Source organism: Trachypithecus francoisi, unplaced genomic scaffold (assembly GCF_009764315.1).
Source record: "Trachypithecus francoisi isolate TF-2019V2 unplaced genomic scaffold, Tfra_2.0 Lachesis_group20, whole genome shotgun sequence".
NCBI lineage: Eukaryota > Metazoa > Chordata > Mammalia > Primates > Cercopithecidae > Trachypithecus > Trachypithecus francoisi.
This window is the reverse complement of record NW_022681466.1, coordinates 20,357,135-20,377,131: the sequence shown is the minus strand read 5'-3', so window position 1 is coordinate 20,377,131 and position 19,997 is coordinate 20,357,135. Positions and strand designations below refer to the sequence as shown.

Sequence of the window (19,997 nt, the reverse complement as noted above, 5' to 3'; positions counted from 1 at the left end):
ACCTCTGCCTCCCAGGTTCAAGTGATTCTCCTGCCTCAGCCTCTGGAGTAGCTGGAGATTACAGGCGTGCACCACCACACCCAGCTAATTCTGTATTTTTAGTAGAGACAGGGTTTCTCCATGTTGGTCAGGCTGGTCTTGAACTCCTAACCTCAGGTGATCTGCCCACCTCAGCCTCCCAAAGTGTTGGGATTACAGGCGTGAGCCACCACGCCCAGCCTCAGTAAGATTGTATAACAATGTATTTCAATTCTTTCAGAACTTCAGTTCAACATTTTCCTAAATATTTCATATTTTTGGTGCCACTACCATTGTATTTTTCAAATTTCATTTTGTATTTGTTAGTGATATATAGAGGATTACGATTGGTCCATATATTGATTTTAGAAAATTGTTAAATTATTAATTTCATAATTTATCTGTAAATCTTCTGGATTTTTCAATGTACACATTAGATCATCTGTAAGTAATGCAATATTTTACAATTCTTACGTATTTTGTTGCTTTTTCTTGTTTAACTGCATTTGCTAGATCTTCTGTACAATGTCAAATAGACAGTGATAGTGAATATCCTTGTCTTATTTCTGATTTCAGAGAGAAAGCTTACAACACTACAACACTTTACTATTAAATATGATATTTACTATATATATTTTGTACATACTCTTATCAGATTAAAGAAATTTTCTCCTGTTCCTAGTTTTCTTTTTTCTTTTTTTTTTCAAGACGGAGTCTGGCTCTGTCCCCTAGGCTGGAGTGCAATGGCATGATCTTGGCTCACCGCAACCTCCACCTCCCGGGTTCGAACAATTCCCCCACCTCAGCCTCCCAAGTAGCTGTGATTACAGGAATCCACCACCAAGCCCGGCTAATTTTTGTATTTTTGTAGAGATGGGGTTTCACCATGTTGGCCAGGCTGATCTTGAACCCCTGATGTCAAGTGATCTGCCCATCTTGGCCTCCCAAAGTGCTGGGACTACAGGTGTGAGCCACCGCACCTGGCCTGTTCCTAGTCTTCTAGGAATTTTAATCATGAATGGATATTGAATTTTGTCAGATGCATTTTTGTCTTTATTGAAATGATTCTGTCATTTTTCTTCTTAAATTGTTAGTGTGGTAAATTACATTAACTTTTCAATGCTAAACCAACCTTGAAATCCCAGATAAATCTAGTTTATATTATTCTGTTTCTATGGTGATCTGGTTTGCTGATTTGTTTTGATGTTTTTTCATCTAAGCGCATAAATGAGTGGTCTGCATCTTCCTTACTCTTATTGTTCTTGTTAAGTTTTGCTAGTGTTATGGATGAATTGGAAAGTGTCTCTGAAAAAGTTTGTGTGAAATTAGAATTACTTATTCTTAAATACTTAATTGTGTAACTGAAGAAACCATCTGGGCTTGGAATTTTCTTTGTGGGAATATTTGTTTGTTTTTGAGAAAGAGTCTCACTCTGTTGCCCAGGCTGGAGTGCAGTGTCATGATCTCGGCTCACTGCAACCTCTGTCTCCCAGATTCAAGCAATTCTCATGCCTCAGCCTCCTAAGTAGCTGGGATTACAGGAATCCACCACCAAGCCCGGCTAATTTTTGTATTTTTGTAGAGATGGGGTTTCACCATGTTGGCCAGGCTGATCTTGAACCCCTGATGTCAAGTGATCTGCCCATCTTGGCCTCCCAAAGTGCTGGGACTACAGGTGTGAGCCACCGCACCTGGCCCTGTTCCTAGTCTTCTAGGAATTTTAATCATGAATGGATATTGAATTTTGTCAGATGCATTTTTGTCTTTATTGAAATGATTCTGTCATTTTTCTTCTTAAATTGTTAGTGTGGTAAATTACATTAACTTTTCAATGCTAAACCAACCTTGAAATCCCAGATAAATCTAGTTTATATTATTCTGTTTCTATGGTGATCTGGTTTGCTGATTTGTTTTGATGTTTTTTCATCTAAGCGCATAAATGAGTGGTCTGCATCTTCCTTACTCTTATTGTTCTTGTTAAGTTTTGCTAGTGTTATGGATGAATTGGAAAGTGTCTCTGAAAAAGTTTGTGTGAAATTAGAATTACTTATTCTTAAATACTTAATTGTGTAACTGAAGAAACCATCTGGGCTTGGAATTTTCTTTGTGGGAATATTTTGTTTGTTTTTGAGAAAGAGTCTCACTCTGTTGCCCAGGCTGGAGTGCAGTGTCATGATCTCGGCTCACTGCAACCTCTGTCTCCCAGATTCAAGCAATTCTCATGCCTCAGCCTCCTAAGTAGCTGGGATTACAGGCATACGCCATCATGCCCAGTTAATTTTTGTATTTTTAGTAGACACGGGCTTCACTATGTTGCCCAGATTGGTCTCGAATTCCTGACCTCAAGTGATCCACCCACCTCAGTCTCCCAAAGTGCTAGGATTACAGGTGTGAGTCACCATGCTTGACCAATATTTTGTTCTTGATAGAGTATTCTTTGTTCTTAGAGGATTATTCATGTTTTCTATTTTTTTTCTGGGTCAATTTTGGAAAAATTTTTTTTTATGATAACACCTATTTCACCTAAAATTTCAAATTTATTGGCGTAAAGTCGTTTCTAATATCCTCTTGTCTTTTAAATGCCTGTAGCATCTTCAGAACTGTTCCTTTTCACTCCTAAAACTGATGATATTTGCTCCCTGTCTCTTTTTATCACTCTTGTCAAGCTGGGCGCAGTGGCTCACACCTGTAATCCCAGCACTTTGGGAGGCCGAGGTGGGTGGATTACCTGAAGTCAGGAGTTCAAGACCAGCCTGGCCAACATGGCAAAACTCTGTCTCTACTAAAAAATACAAAAATTAACCAGGCGTGGTGATGTGCACCTGTAGTCCCAGCTACTCAAGAGGCTGAGGTAAGAGAATTGTTTGAACCCAGGCAGTGAAGGTTGCAGTGAGCCAAGATCGCACCACTGCACTCCAGCCTGGGAGACAGAGTGAGACTCCATCTCAAAAACAAAATGAATGAATGAATGAATGAATGAATGAATAAATAAATAAATAAATAAATAAATAAATAAAATATTACTCTTGTCAGAGATTTGTGAGTCATTTCAAAGGTCCAATGTCTGTCTTTATTGATCCTCTTAACGTTTTTGTTTCTTATCAATTTGTGTGCTTTTTCTTCTCTTTTTCCTGGATGTATTTTGCTGAGGCTTTTTTGGAGGGGAAAGGAGAGACTTGTTGTTGGGTTTGTTTTGGAATTTTCTTTGGTAGCTTTTTGACATGAATACTTAGCTCTTTGATTTTTTTTAGCTTTTTTTTTTTGCTAACACAAACAATTAAGGTGATACATATATTTTCTCTTTAAAAAAGTCTTTAGCTTAATTCCACAAGTTTGATATGTATATTTTTATTATCATTAAGCAGAAAAAAAAATCTTAGAACTTCCATTAGGATTTCTCCCTTGACTTTTGAGTTACTTGAAAGTATGTGCCTTAAGCCGGCATAGTGGCTCACTCCCATAATTCCAACACTTCGGGAGGCTGAAGGGGGAGGATCAGTTGAGCCTAAGAGTTCAACACCAGCCCTGGCAACATAGTAAGGTCCTGGCAACATGGTGAGACCCCATCTCTACAAAAAATAAAAAATTAGATGGGGCATGGTGGTGCGTACCTGTGGTCCCAGCTACTCAGGGGGCTGAGGTGGGAGGATCACTTGAGCCCAGGAGGTAGACGCTGCAGTGAGCCATCATTGCACCTCTGCACTCTAGCTTGGGCAACAGTGCAATACCACATCTCTCAAAAGGAAAATGTATGTGCCTTAGCCAACCAAGCACAGTGACTTACACCTGTAATCCCAACACTTTGGGAGGCCAAGGCAGGAGGATCACTTGAACCCAGAAATTCAAGACCGGCCTGGGCAACACAGGGAGACGCCATCTCTACAAAAAAAATTTAAAAATTAGCCAGGCATGGTGGTGCACACCTGTAGTCCCAGCTACTCAAGAGGCTGAGGAGGGAGCCTGGGAAGTGGAGGCTGTAGTAAGCTGTGATTGCCCCACTGCACTCTAACCTGGGTGACACAGCATGACCATGTCTCAAATATATATATTTGTGGGAGATGACTTCCTCCAGAGATAATTTGTGTTTGGTTCTGACAGGCATCTGGGGGTCCATTCAATCCAAGACCCCCAAAAACCAAGTTCACAATTTGAAATTCTCTGGAATTCTCAGAGGATACAAATGCAGGCTAAGTTCTGAGAAAAGACTGGGCTGTGGTTTCTGCAGAATTTTTTTTCCTTTCCTTTTGCTAATCTTTTCCTCACTCAGTACCAAGAAAGTCTTCCCTGCAGTCCCCTGGGGGTGCAGTAAGAACAATAAGTTTACTGCTGATTCACCCTAACCCTTACAGTGTAGCCATTTGAGATTAGTCTAATATGGTAGGGAAGGTTTCCTTTTACTAGACTCGCAAACGTGGATAGGCCCTTGGCCTTGGCTTCTGGAGCCATCAGTTCAGGAGGCTAGCCAAATCCAAACTTACTTTGCCTGGATTTGCAAATTATCAATCCCCCTCACCTGGGGCAAAATTACTTTCATGTTCTGATATTTCACTTACCTCTCTGGGTCTCTACAAAGAAAGGGGAGGTCACAGAGTAACTTCACCTGCTAATTTATATTTGGGAAATGTTTGAATGGTTTATAACAAGCATATATTTCTTTAACTTTTAATTACAGTTTCTTTTTTTTTTTTTTTTTTTTTTTTTGAGGTGGAGTCTCGCTCTATCGCCGGGGCTGGAGTGCAGTGGCCGGATCTCAGCTCACTGCAAGCTCCGCCTCTCGGGTTTACGCCATTCTCCTGCCTCAGCCTCCCGAGTAGCTGGGACTACAGGCGCCACCACCTCGCCCGGCTAGTTTTTTGTATTTTTAGTAGAGACGGGGTTTCACCGTGTGAGCCAGGATGGTCTCGATCTCCTGACCTCGTGATCCGCCCGTCTCGGCCTCCCAAAGTGCTGGGATTACAGGCTTGAGCCACCACGCCCGGCCTAATTACAGTTTCTTTAAAAATATCAAATAGAACTAAAAGGCTGGCCAAGTGTGGTGGCTCACGGCTGTAATCCCAGCACTTTGGGAGGCCAATGGGGGTGGATCACTGGAGCTCAGGAGTTCGAGACCAGCCTGGCCAACAAGGATGAAACACCATCTCTACTAAAAATACAAAAATTAGCCGGGCATGGTGGCGGGCACCTGTAATCCCAGCTATTCTGGAGACTGAGGCAGAAGAATCACTTGAACCCAGGAGGCAGAGGTTGTAGTGAGCCGAGATCACGCCATTGCACTCCAGCCTGGGCAACAAGAGCAAAACTCTGTCTCAAAAATAATAAATAAATAAATAAATAAAAATAATAAATAAAAGGCTGATGATAAAAATAGCAATCTCCTGTCTACTCCCAGTCCTACACCTCCCAGCCTGCACTCCTTTCATTGCTTTCTAGCTTCCAAAGATGTATTAAAGTTTCTTATCTGCTGCTGCATTCTTTTCATCCTTGTAGGTTTATACAAAGCTTTTCTATTGCTTTACTGTCATTTAGTGAGGCTTCAAGAGACAAAATTAACATGCACAACCTGCCACTTTTAATTAGAAGCATAAAATCCAGGCTGATTTCGGACGTTAACACAGAGTGAATGGGATACATCAAAGAATGGTTGGCTGCTGGTTTTAAAGAGGTCCCGCTGGTAACAGGATGGTAGTGACGATGGCGGTGAGGACAGACCGGTGAAGGGAGAACCCAGAGGCTTGTGGGGAGAAAGGGTTTTTGTAGTTAGGAAGAGACGGAGGTAGGCCCCTCAGCCAGCTCCAGCAGGATAGAGACAACAACATACAGCGCACAGGGAATTCGTGCCTCAGGGTCATAGTCCGCGTCATGAGGACTGCTGACCAGCTCATCCCAGTTCTGCTCCATGATAGGTTTCACCTGGAAGGAAACCCACCAGATTGTAAAAGCTAGGAATAGTGATATACCAGAAATGGCAAATATTTGGCCACACTCCTTACTGCTGAGCCGATAGGCAGACGTAATAAGCCATCATGGCACTCTTTCCTGCAGAGCCCGGAGAGCTCCATACTCTCTCAACATAGTGGCAGGCTCTGCTAGTCAATCTGCACTGGAACTCAAGATCACACCAGCTGCTATCCTGAGACTAACCAATTTGCACCGCTCTCTTGCCCATAGATAAACAACAGAGCCTAAAGAACCCATTACAAATTGTCCTGGCAACTCTGTGTCCAGGGAATTGTCACAAACCAGCTGCATGGGTGTGAGCTGGCAGAAAACTATGGAATAAGAAGGGGCTGTACCCTGGGACTTCTGGGTCCCTTGAGCATATGGGCATTCCCTTCCACTATGACCCTGGCCCTCAGCCCAGGCTGTCTCACCTGGTCCTTCAACAGAGGAAAGGTCCCCTTCTCCAGGGCCTCAGCCACAAGCTGCTGCTCCTCAGACAGCTCTGGGGGTAAAGAAAGAGAGTGGTTGGCAAAAAGGAGAGATACATGGTGGGACAGGGCCTCAGTGGCTGATCACACCCAGAACATGCCTCATCAAAAGGTTCCAGAGAGCCCCTGGGAGTGCTAGATGAGAGTTGCTCCAAACGGGCCTCTGCTGTGACTCCCGCTTCCCTCTTGGCCTGCAGGAGTTCATAGACAAGGAACCAGCCTCTCAGTGCCTGGCCTGAGGAAGACATGAAGTGGTACCCCTCTATGAACTGTGAAGAGCAATGTGCAGCCCCTCCTCCCAAGATGTGACTTCCCACAGGCCTCTCTGCTCACACTTCCTCCACCCCAGCCTACAGCGAGACCCTTCCTCACCTAGCAAGGCATCCAGGAAGTCCAGAATGTCTTCTGCACGCGCTTCTACCAAGATCCCAGCAGCATTAAAAAGGCTGATTAGGAGAGGATTGACTGGGTCCTCCATCTGCAGCTCCCCGAAAATCAGGACCTCAGATACCTAGGGCCAGGAGTTGTGGGAGATGAGCACCAGTCTCACCAGAGCAGACCATCCTCACTGTGCCAACTGCCCTCCCCTCTGGCTCCTCTCTCTCTCTGCCTCAGTGCTTTCTTAGGGGCTCTTACTCTTTGCTCTAGATCCTGCCGAAGCTCCTCCCTGCCGAAGCACTTAGTGAGGAAATTTAGTACATCTTTCCTCTTGTCCTCCGTCAGTTCCTGGAGGACACTTTCCATGTTCTCCAACTTCTCCTTCATGTTTCTGGAATCCTCCGAACCCAAAGACTTTGCTGTAGAGGCAGCAGTTGAGAACCTGGGCCACCCAGCCCAAAAGGCTTTATTTCTGAGGCTCTGTTACTTGTCTGCCTGTCTTCTGGAGACCACCTCTTTGTATCTTCCCTTCTTCCAATCTTTCCGTGTTAAAATTAAGCATCCTTCTTCCGAGATACCTACCATCATTGCCTCCCACTGACCCCACTTCCATCTTCCATCTCCCCAGCTCACCCTCAGTCTAGTCCCAACCCCAAATTCTTCTCCACCTCCGGAAAAAACAAAAACTTGGTTGTTTGGTCCTTGCCATTCAAAGTGCAGTACTCAGGCCACACTGGAAGTAATTAGGATTCGGAGAAAGTTAAAGCAGTGGTTCTCAACCTTGACTGCATGAGAATCACCCAAGGAGTTACTCCGAATCCTGATGTCCAGGCCACACCCCCACAATTAAGTCAGAGTTTCTGGAGATGGGACTCAGTCGCCACTAGTTTTAAAGTTCCCCCGTGTGATTTCAGGGTATACCAACGAGAACCACTGCGTTTAGAGGAGACAGATGCAGCCTCCAGACTAAAGTTGAAACCTGCTAGGCAGTGCCCCTCCTTCATACCTACTCAGCTGACCCCACCTGAGCAGCAGTCTTGAGCCACTCAGGGTGGGTTGGTGCAGCCACCCTGAACACACTTGGCAATCACCCTTACCTGAACAGGATGAAGCACCATCCTTCTCTGCAGAGAGAGGAAGACTTATTTCAGAATCTTTAGATCACCTCCTGTCCCCTGCAGACTTCTCTTCCCAGTGATGGAAGTTTTCACTCTTGCAATCTGAGCCCTCACGGCTGGTACCAGGGAGCCTGCATCCTCATTAGTGTGTGTCCATGGGAAAGCACTGTATTTGCAGACCCCTCCCACCTCCTCAAAAACAGGAGTCATAGGACCGTGCCTAGATGACTGAGGAAGAAGCTAAGGCCCAGAAAGGGGACAGCATACACGCAGTCGCTCCGCAAATTTGGGTCAGACTTCTCTATCCCTTTCCAAGCTCTCTTAGGCAGTACAACCCTGCTGGGATCAAGGGGAAAACCTAGAAATTCCAGAGGAAGCCACATAATTCAGAATCACAGGGACCTTCTAGTCTCACTCCTTTATTTCACAGTCAGGAAAGGCCAGGCACGGTGGCTCACGCCTGTAATCCCAGCACTTTGGGAGGCCGCAGTGGGTGGATCACTTGAGGTCAGGAGTTTGAGATCAGCCTGGCCAACATATAGTGAAACACTGTCTTTACTAAAAATACAAAAAAAAAAAAAAAATTAGCTGGGCATGGTGGTGGGCACCTGTAATCCCAGCTACTTGGAAGGCTGAGGCAGGAGAATCGCTTGAACCCAGGAGGTAGAGGTTGCAGTGAGCCGAGATCACACCACTGCACTCTAGCCTGGGTGAGAGAGCAAGACTCTGTCTCAAAAAATTAAATTAAATTATATTAAAGTCAGGAAAACTGTGACTTGAGTGGCTATAGAGCTAGTGAGTGGCAGGGTGGGACTAGACCCTGAGACTGCCTGACTCCAGTCCAGGACCCTTTTCACAGCCAGTGTTGTCATGCTGGAACTGGCCAAGTCATTTAATTGTGCTTCCTAGGCCAAAAAGCCTTCAGGGAGGGCTGTAAGCTCAGGATCCAGCTGACTGCCAGCACAAAGTTGTCCTAGGAGCAGCCTGGAAACCCTAGTCCAATGTACAATCCAGACTCCTCTACAACACGCTAATTTTTCTCCTGCGTTTGCCATGGTTCCCACCTGTGGGTGCATCCTACCACATCCTTGGACCTAACCACTCTGTAATTCCATTTTTAAAAATAGTGTTCTTGCCCATTCTGAAATGACGAACAGGAAGCCCAGCAGCTCACTCATCTTCTGGAAGGGATTTTGTTTTGTCCCTCAAATATCTAAACCAGCACCAAAAAGGGAGGGAAAAAACAAGTTATTGGAGAGACCAGTTCTCACTCTGTAAGTTCCCTTTCTCCAGTGCCTCTCAATCCCCACACCAGCCTCCAGTAAAAAAAACAACAAAAAAAAAACTCTTCTTTTTTTTTTTGTTTTTTTGAGATGGAGTTTTGCTCTTGTTGCCTAGGCTGGATGGAGTGCAATGGTGAGATCGCGGCTCACTGCAACGTCCGCCTCCCAGGTTCAAGAAATTCTCCTGCCTCTGCCTCCCAAGTAGCTGGGATTACAGGCGCATGCCACCACACCTGGCTAATATTTATATATTTCGTAGAGACAGGGTTTCACCACGTTGGCCAAGTTGGTCTTGAACTCCTGACCTCAGGTGATCCGCCCACCTTGGCCTCCCAAAGTGCTGGGATTACAGGCGTGAGCCACCACGCCCAGCCAAAAAAGACAATTATTCTCTTTGGAGACTGGGAGAGGAGTTAACGACTCTTACGTCATGTTCAGGCAAATCCTGGGTCAGCGGGTCCAGGTCCCCAGGCCAGAGCATGGAGCCTCAGTCCTTCCTAGTGCTGAATCCACCCTTTTCCCTGGACCCCTCCACAATCTCCAAGCTCACCAGCTACCCACTCTAGGCTGACAGAGTCTGGTTGAATCCCACCCCCCACCTCACTGGTGTGTTTAGGACTCCCAATCCTGTTCCCCATCAGCCTTTGCTTATTCATCGTCTCCTTTGTTGGGGAAGACAAGCTGCTTTACTCGATAGCTCAGGACCCGATTTGGGAGGATGGTCACTTCCCTTTGGCCCTAGGAAAAAGGAGCTCACATTGACAGATCCCCAGGTGCTTTTACATCATTATCTTGCCTGATTTCCCAAACAATCCTGTGAGGCAGTCATTTGTATCCCCATTTTATAGACGAGAAAACTGAGGCTCTGAGGGGTCAGCAGGTGAGTCAGTCTCACAGCTAAAAACAGTGGCAGAGCTGAAATTTGAACCCACGTCTGATGCCAAAACTCATCCTGTTGCCACTGTTCATTCAACAAATGTTTACTGAGGAGCTGCTTTGTTCTAGGCACCGTGGCTCCGTTCTCCTGCCTCCTAGAAAGGAGACAGACAAACAAGCAAAAATACACTTGTGTAATGATGAATCATGGGAAATGTATAAAGAAAATGAAGGCTGGGCGCAGGGCTCACACCTGTAATCCTAGCACTTTGGGAGGCCAAGTTGGGTGGATTGCTTGAGCCCAGGAGTTTGAGACAGCCTGGACAACATAGCAAGACCTCATATCTATTTAAAAAAAAAAAAAAAAAGAAAATGAAAATGAAAATGAAAAGAGGGCATCGCTAGAGAGTAACAAGGGAGGGACTGGGCAATGCCACCCACCCTTTCTTTTTTTTTTTTTTTTTTTTTGAGACAGAGTCTCACTCTGTGGCCCAGGCTGGAGTGCAGTGGCCGGATCTCAGCTCACTGCAAGCTCTGCCTCCCGGATTTACACCATTCTCCTGCCTCAGCCTCCTGAGTAGCTGGGACTACAGGCGCCCAACACCTCGCCCGGCTAGTTTTTTGCATTTTTTTAGTAGAGACGGGGTTGCACCGTGTTAACCAGGATGGTCTCGATCTCCTGACCTCATGATCCGCCTGTCTCGGCCTCCCAAAGTGCTGGGATTACAGGCTTGAGCCACCGCGCCCGGCCAATGCCACCCACCCTTTCTTGGGGCAATGTGGCCAAGAGCAGCAGGGCTGCTAGGAGAGGAGTGAAGGAAGAGTCTAGGGCTGGCACTGCCTTGACCTGCGGGGCACGGGCCAACGCTGACCTTCACAGTTCCTGCCTCCCAGGATCCTAACCTTGTGTTCTTAGCTGAGATGGCTCTGAAAAATCTGGTTCCCAAATTTATATTGCCGGTCGCTTTTCAGGGTTTCCTTCTTTACCATCTCCAGAGTTTCTGTCACCAGATACAGGTTTTCTCTCCTATTAATTGATCGGAATGAAAAGGGTAGTTCCCTCTTCAGCTTCCTGGAGACAGTAGAGAGAGATGAGAGTTGAGGATCTCAGGGTCTTACCTCCCAGTGACTCTTCTCCCTCTCTGTGAGCCAGCTCCCATTTAAGATTAATCGCTTCTGAGACTGGAAAACCAAGGAACACAGCACCCCATCGCAGTTCACTTTACCCACCTTGGGGTGGAGGTAGGGGTGGGGTACGAAGTAGGGCGAGAGGCCAGGTATGGTGGCTCTTGCCTGTAATCCCAGCATTTTGGGAGGCTGAGGTGAGTGGATCACCAGGCACACATCTGTAATCCCAGCTACTCAGGAGGCTGAGACAGGAGAATCACTTGAACCCGGGAGGCAGAGTTTGCAGTGAGCCAAGGCTGCACCATTGCACTGCAGCCTGGGCAACAGAGAAAGACTCCATCTCAAAATAAATAAATAAATAAATAAATACAAACAAAGTGGGGCAAGAATTCACTAGCATTTATGGAGGATGACAATGTGCCAACTGTGAGACACACTTTTCCACTTCACCTTCACAATCCTATGACGGTAGGCAGAATCACATCCACTTTCCACGTAAAGATACTGAGGCTTAGTGACAGATTGTGAATGGTCCAAGGCCACACAGATAGTAAGTGTAGAGCTGGGATTCAAACCCTGGTCAGTGTAAATCCAAAGGGAGTGCCCTTCCCATGACGCTGAGATAGGCATCTGTGAAGCCCAAGACACCGTCTTCTCTGACGACGGACTCCAGCTCCTTGCACTGGTCCCTGGAGCCAGCTGCATCACCTGCCCTTAGGCTCATGAAGCATCTGATTCCATTCCCGCTGGAGGAAACTCATGTTATGACCTAAAATGTCTGACGGAGTTTCTATTTGCAATCAAAAGGCCCTCAAGGAAGACATGGGTCCCTGCCTCCGATGACCTTCCCCTACCTACCCAGTGCCCCCACCCCACATATAGATACCAATACCCTCACCTGACAAACAAGCATTCTATAGTAGAAAACACTGAGCTCTCTTAGAAAAATTCTAAGGGCCCTCCCTACTGTGGTAGGGAGGGGTAATTCAAAGGACCAGTAAAATTTTATTGTAAGCCTTTTTTTAAATTTATTAATAAAAAAGAGGGGGCCTGGGCGGAGTGGCTCACACCTGTAATCCCAGCACTTTGGGAGGCCAAGGCAGGTGGATCACCTGAGGTCAGGAGCTTGAGACCAGCCTGGCCAACATGGTGAATGAAACCCTGTCCCTACTAAAAATACAAAAATTAGCCAGGCGTGGTGGCGGACACCTGTAGTCCCAGCTCCTTGGGAGGTTGAGGCAGAAGAATCTCTTGAATCCAGGAGGCAAAGGTTGCAGTGAGCCAAGAACGGGCCATTGCACTACAGCCTGGGCAACAAAAGTGAAACTCCATCTCAAAAAAAAAAAAAAAAAAAGAAAGAAAAGGAAAAGGAAAAAGGCACCTGCTCCCACTCCACTCAAGGAGAGCAAGCCCAGGAAAACTGCGGGGCACCTTCCCCTGAGCTACTCCTCAATCTCCAACAATCCCAGCTGAAGAGAACAACCACAGAACTATTGTTGAGGGCATGGCTAGTGATGTCCTCTTGAATTGGAAGCATCTGCGCACCAGCTACCAGCACCTCTGTGGCATTTGATCGGTGCCACCCTGCTGGGGTGGGGTGGCTGCACTCCGTGCAGGAAATGTCCTCCAAGGGGTGCTTTGCTTTCATTGTGCTTCACTTCAGCTCTCTTTCACTCAGTACCTACTATGTGCTTGGAGTTAATACAGAAAGGTTAGTAAAGTCAGTCCTTTGTCACAAGTCGCTTCCAGTCCAGTGGGAAAGACAAACATGGAAGCCACTGGCTTGCCCACAAGGCAGAGGCAAACAAGCACAAAATACTGATGTGGGCAGCTCAGTGCAGGAGAGCAGAGGAGAGCAAAGGAGAGTGCCTCTTAAACCACCAGGTTTGGAGGCGGAGGTTGCAGTGAGCCGAGATCGCACCATTGCACTCTAGCCTGGTCGACAGAGCGAGACTCCGTCTCAAAAAAAAAAAAAACAGGCCGGCGCGGTGGCTCAAGCCTGTAATCCCAGCACTTTGGAGGCCGAGACGGTGGATCACGAGGTCAGGAGATCGAGACCCTCCTGGCTAACACGTGAACCCCGTCTCTACTAAAAAATACAAAACTAGCCGGGCGAGGTGGCGGGCGCCTGTAGTCCCAGCTACTCGGGAGGCTGAGGCAGAGAATGGCGTAACCCGGGAGGCGGAGCTTGCAGTGAGCTGAGATCCGGCCACTGCACTCTAGCCTGGGCGGCAGAGCGAGACTCCGTCTAAAAAAAAAAAAAAAAAAAAAAAAAAAAAAAAAAAAAAAAAAACAGGTTTGTCCAAGTCAGAGGAATTAAGCATCTTGGGGGACAGCAAGGATATGAGTGAATGGGAGCCTCAGAAGGCTTCCTGGAGGCTGCCTCTGTGAATAGAAGGTTTTCTGGAGGCAGAGAGAGGAAGGCATGCTTGTGTAAAGGGCAGGCTGGAGGAATCCTGGAAGTAGAGAGTGAGAGGCTGCCCTAGAGAGCCAATCCTCCACGAAGCTAATGAAAAGCAGGGAAAATAAAAATAAAAATAAATAAATAAATAAAAGAGCAGGTCCGCCACCCTTGAATCCCTTGGTGCCCAAGATGGGCTCTTCCCCTCCTTCCCTGCTGCCCAACTCCAACCTCACCTGTTCTCAAGGGTATCCAGATACTGCTGGGATATCGGGTTCTCAGATATCTCGATGTTCTGATCGTGGGAGCCCTGGAAGCTGCCTGAAATTGTTATTTTTTTGGGCAATTTCACTATCAACTTTCCCTTTGAGTCTACATTATCCAGAATTTGAAACTCAGCCTTTTGACCTGGAAAGAGAATGGTAAAGGTCACTCTGGAGTGGACCCCCAAAAGATCTCTCTCCAAAAAACTCTCCTTGGGGCAGCCCCATCCTGGGCTCCATGCCACCATCCCCCTCCCTTCTGAGAGAGCGCTCCAGCTGTGGCTGTCCAGGAAATGCTGTTCTCACCAGAAGCTCAGTTACCTGGGGTCACAGGATCCCAGATTGGAGCCCACTCCTCCACCTTCTTACCACATGACCTTGGGTAAGTCACTTAACCTCTTTGTTTCTTCATCTACAGTACGAGAATATTACTAATGTCTATTTCCTATATTTAGGGAATTAAGGCTAGGCGCAGTGGCTCACGCCTGTAATCCCAGAACTTTGAGAGGCTGTGGCAGGCAGATCACTTGAGGTCAGGAGTTTGAGACTAGCCTGGCTGATATGGTGAAACCCCGTCTCTACTAAAAAATACAAAAATTAGGGCCAGGCATGGTGGCTCATGCCTGTAATCCCAGCACTTTGGGAGGCCGAGGTGGGTGGATCACATGAGGTCAGGAGTTCAAGACCAACCTGGCCAACATGGTGAAACTCCATCTCTACCAAATTAGTCGGGGGTGGTGGCACGTGCCTAATTCTAGCTACTTGAGAGGCCGAGGCAGGAGAATCGCTTGAACCTGGGAGGCGGAGGCGAAGGTTGCAGTGAGCCAAGATCAAGTCACTGCACTCCAGCCTGGGCGACAGCGAGATTCCATCTCCAAAAAAAAAAGCAGTTATGTTGCTGTTGTTTGTGTGAACCACACAAGTATAAAGTGAAGCAACCCTGGAAAGTCACCCACACGCATGGACTCTGCCCTGATTGATCAGGCACTAATAAGGGCCTTGGTTCTGAGTCAGTTGCTGCCCCAGGGTTCGTGGATGATATGTGGGCATGCTGAAGGGGCTACGTGCCTTTGTCTCCAACCTCCCAGACGGGAACTTACAGGGGAAGAAGAGCTCCCATTGCTAGGTTTTGGAGGCAGGGCTGGATTTCCAAAGACAAATCCATTTTGGAACTGGTAGAAATGTGACAGAATTGGAAACAGAGCCTGAAATCATTATTTGTGTGTACATGAGACACAAATGTCTTAGGGACCATTTGCTTCTTGAGCAGTGTGAAAGAAAAGAAAAATATCAGAGAGAAAAAGAAAAATAAAAACGATGTGCACAAAGAGTACTATATGAAGAAGAGGAAAAAGAGTAACTTCCGGTAGAGAAACCTGACAAACATTACCTCAGCCAGGTGATCAAGGTCAACATCAACAGTGATAGGTCATGTTGATAGTACATACCCCTGATGTGATGTAATAGGAATGGTACTTTACCTCTGTGGTCTTCCTCCCCGAGACCCAGAACCCAGTCTAACCATGAGAAAAAACATCCAATTCCAACAGAGGGACATTCTACACTATCCCTGACCAGTACTGCTCAAAACTACCAAGATTATCCCAAACAGGCAAAGTCTGAGAAACTGTCACAGCCAAGAGGAGCCTAAGGAGACATGACAACTAAATGTAATGTAATGTGGGATCCTGGATGGGATTCTGCAATAGAAAAAGGACACTAGGTCAAAACTAAGATAACATGGGCTGGGTGCGGTGGCTCAGGCCTATAATCCCAGCACTTTGGGAGGCCAAGGCAGGCGGATCACCTGAGGTCAGGAATTCAAGACCAGCCTGGCCACATGGCGAAACGCTGTCTCTACTAAAAACACAAAAAAGTAGCCGGGTGTGGTGGCGGGTGCCTGTAATCCCAGCTACTCGGGAGGCTGAGGCAGAAGAACCACTTAAACCTAGAGGCAGAGGTTGCAGTGAGCCGAGATTGCGCCATTGCACTGCAGCCTAGGCAACAGAGCGACACGCCATCTCAAAAAAAAAAAAAAAGTTAATATGAATAAAATATGGACTTTAATAACAAACAAAAAATTCTATGCACTTTTTTTTTTTTTTTGAGACGGAGTCTTGCTTTGTCGCCGGGCTGGAGTGCAGTGGCATAATCATGGCTCACTGCAACCTCCGCCTCCTGGGTTCAAGCAATTCTCCTGCCTCAGCCTCCTGAGTAGCTGGGATTACAGGCGTGCGACACCACACCCAGCTAATTTTTGTATTTTTAGTAAAGACAGGGTTTTGCCATGTTGGCCAGGCTGGTCTCAAACTCCTGACATCAAGTGATCTGCCCACCTCAGCCTCCCAAAGTACGGGATTACAGGCATGTGCCATCGCGCCCAGCTAATTTTTGTATTTTTAGTAGAGACAGGGTTTCGCCATGTTGGCCAGGCTGGACTTGAACTCCTGACCTCAAGTGATCCACCCGCCTCGGTCTCCCACAGTGCTGGAATTACAGGCGTGAGCCACGTGCCCAGCGCTATGCACACTTTAACTGCACCATCAGCATTACACAGTTACAAAATAACCCATTTAAATAGGGAGCAGACCAAGCTAAAAATCAATTCAAATTACCAATTCCCATTATTGTAAGGATTTTCTTTTTTAAGTTTGGTTTCACCTCTGCCTCCGAATTTTATATGCACACAGATGAGCTTTTCCTTAAAGGAAGTTGACTTAGTCAATTTTTTTTTTTTTCCCAGACTTACACTTTGCCCTGTCCCTGGGGAGTAATATTATTGTGGCAAAACATCCTAGTTCTGGGTTAAAGTATTTTTCCATTTTCAATGAATTGATCATTTGGCAAACTGATTTTTTTTTTCTTTTTTTGAGAGCTGGCTTTTAGCAAATTGGCTCTTGGCAGTTTGCTTTTCAGAGCATTGACTCAGTCTTTGAAAAATGCGAATCTGAAATTTCTCCAAAAGCCCCTTGCTTGCTTAACGAAACTCCACTTGTGGAAAGGTCCACCACCTCCAAGTAATCTGGGTACCGCTCTCAGTCACTTAAAGCACTTCCTGGCACATTGTAATATTCTAAAACTCCTCAGGGCTGTTAGAGCTCTTTTCCATCTCTTGGCATGAGACCTCATAAAAAGAAACAGACTGTATCAGAGAGGTCTGAGCTATGAACTCCTTGCCATTTTTCATATTATGAAATATTTTTTCCCATTATGAAATATAATGAACTCCTCACCATATTCCAGCGTGGGGTCCAAGTGAGAGTTTGACACTTAAACCCTGGGGCTTCTGAAACCCAAGTACCCCAGGAATAACTGAGATCAGAGGCAGGGAGATGGAATAATTGACTCTTCCATAAATTCCCCCAATATCTTAGGGATTTCTGCTCATCAGCAACTCCCCTTTCAGTCTTGATAGCCAAGGAACATGAAAGGATAGTAAGAATCACCACCATGACCACCAGATGATGGGAGCTAACTTTTATTGAGTGCTCCTTTTGTGGCAGACACTGTGATAAATGATTCACATAATTTGTTCTAATTTGATTCTTTTTTTTTTTTTTTTGAGACAGCGTCTTGCTCTGTCGCCCAGGCTGGAGTGCAGTGGCACTATCTCGGTTCACTGCAACCTGCGCCTCCTGAGTTCAAGTGATTCTCCTGCCTCAACCTCCTGAGCAGCTGGGACTACAGGCACGCGCCACCATGCCTGGCTAATTTTTTATATATACTTTTTAGTAGAGATGGGGTTTCACCGTGTTAGACAGGATGGTCTCAATCTTCTGACCTCGTGATCAGCCCACCTCGGCCTCCCAAAGTGCTGGGATTACAGGAGTGAGCCACCGTGCCTAGCCCTCATTTGATTCTTACAACAGTCTCTAGAGTTGACACATGAGGAAACTGAAACTTAGAGCAATACAACAACTTGTCCAAAGGTCACCCAGCTGATAAGAGGCAGAGCCAGGCTTTGAAACCAGGTGCTTCCAGCCCTAAAGCCTGCATCCTTTCTTAACCAGTAAGCAAACTGCCCTCATTTACTTATCCACTTAAATGATGAACACAGGAGAAGCTCCGCTAAATTAAAAGCAGATTGTTTTACCAGGGAAAAATGGGAAAGAAAGACCATTTAGGAATGGTTTCCAATGGAAATAAATCTCTACTTCTCCCACTCTCCTCCCACCATGCAGCTCTTCCGTGCATTTCTTAAATTAAGGTGTGTGGATGTGTACAAACAAATTCCACAGTTTCACTGATTGGTTGATTTAGTTGATAACAATGGTGAATTGAGAAGGAGATGGAATACAAATGGTCAAGGCCTCCTGGCTGGCCACCTGTCATCTACCTTATACTGACCTTGGAGCCCAGAATCCAGTTCATCTAACCGCTTGTCCCGATCTGTGTCCAGAATGTCCATCAGGGTGAGGCTGTCGTGTAGTGCCGGCATCCAGAGAAAGTTCTCTTCTCCCCCACCAGATGGAAGCAGTGGAATCTATCAGCATCAACGAGGCTTCTAACAGCAATCATATCCCCTCCAGCATCCATCTCCTTAACTACAATTCTTGTGATTTCCTCAAATACGCTGAACATTGCACCTGGACCAACTCGGAAATAGAAGCCAATTTCAGTTTTTGGGAGGAGGGTATTGGTTCAAGTATTTAAATCTTCCACATTTGGCAGCCTGAGGTGTCAGGCCTCTGAGCCCAAGCTAAGCCATCATATTTCCTGTGACCTGCACATATACATCCAGACGGCCTGAAGCAACTGTGTTGTAACCAAGCGAGTTGTAGAGAAATGCCACACTATGAGACTCATTCAGGAGTCCTTTATTGCCGGCGACCGAGAGACGGCTAGCACTCAAAATTTTCTCGGCCCCGAAGAAGGGGTTAGATTTTCTTTTATACTTTGGTTTAGAAAGGTGAGGGGGAGCCTAGCTGAAGCAATCTTACAGAAGTAAAACAGGAAAAAAAAGTTCAAAAAGACAAATGGTTACGGAAAAACGAACAGTTCCAGGTGCAGGGGCTTTACATCTATCACAGGGTGATAGACACAAGGGCTTAGGGTACCATCAACCAGACACAAATGTGGGGGCTTAGGGTACCGTCAACCAGACACAAATGTGGGGGCTTAGGGTACCATCAACCAGACACAAATGTGGGGGCTTAGGGTACCATCAACCAGACACAAATGTGGGGGCTTAGGGTACCATCAACCAGACACAAATGTGGGGGCTTAGGGTACTATCAACCAGACGAATTCCTGGCAACTGCAGTTATAGCTTGCCACAGTATCTTATCAGTTCATTGCATTCTTGGATGTGCTGGGAGTCAGCTTGCACAAGTTAAGTCCTTGAGGAAGGGGGGTGGGTAAGGGGCGGCAAGTGAAGGAGCCAACATGGAGTTTGTCTGGCTCTCTCAGCTAAGGGAGAGTCAATTCAGGTTAAAACAAGGTAGGGTATCACAGCTGAAGATCCACAAAAGAAGTGAAACTAGCCTTAACTGATGACATTCCACCATTGTGATTTGTTCCTGCCCCACCCTGATACAATATAGTCTCCCCCACCCTTAGGAAGGTACTTTGTAATATTCTCCCCTGCCCTTAAGAAAGTACTTTGTAATATTCTCCTGCCCTTGAGAATGTACTTTGTAAGCCTATCACAAGCCGGTAAGAACTAATGATAATCCCACCACCCTTTGCTGACTCCTTTTTCGGACTCAGACCACCTGCACCCGGGTGAAATAAACAGCCTCGTTGCTCACACAAAGCCTGTTTCGTGGACTTTCTTCACACAGACACACGTGACATGAGGTCAGGGAAGAACCAAAGGTTCCAGGACAACCAGTACCTGGAATGATTTGCCTGCCTTACTTCTAGAAGGTGAGGCAGCCATGACTCAGTAAAGAGGGCTAAACATCACAGATCCCAGATTCTCCTCTGCCCCTCATGAAACCCATCTAGAGGGAAAAAGTAGCAGCTACTGTCCCAAACAGGGAAAGTGAGACCCATTTTCTACATCTCCCACAGCAGAGTTGCCCCCTTGTTCCAAGGGGCCTGAGGGATGGAAAGGCAGGCCCACCACGCCCCAGCCAGACTAGCGCCAACATTGACGAACA

General features: G+C 46.4%; 1 protein-coding gene across 1 annotated transcript; it reads right to left on the bottom strand.

Moving 5' to 3' along the window:
• Positions 1-5,564: 5,564 nt before the first annotated feature.
• On the bottom strand, positions 5,565-18,947 carry GSDMB (gasdermin B). The gene is given in 11 exon segments (XM_033183164.1): positions 5,565-5,928; positions 6,390-6,460; positions 6,819-6,957; positions 7,083-7,266; positions 9,117-9,155; positions 9,874-9,890; positions 9,892-9,963; positions 11,005-11,173; positions 13,867-14,038; positions 18,241-18,312; positions 18,315-18,947. Coding segments are annotated over 11 exon segments (1,248 nt in total). The 5' UTR covers positions 18,475-18,947; the 3' UTR covers positions 5,565-5,775.
• Positions 18,948-19,997: the final 1,050 nt, after the last annotated feature.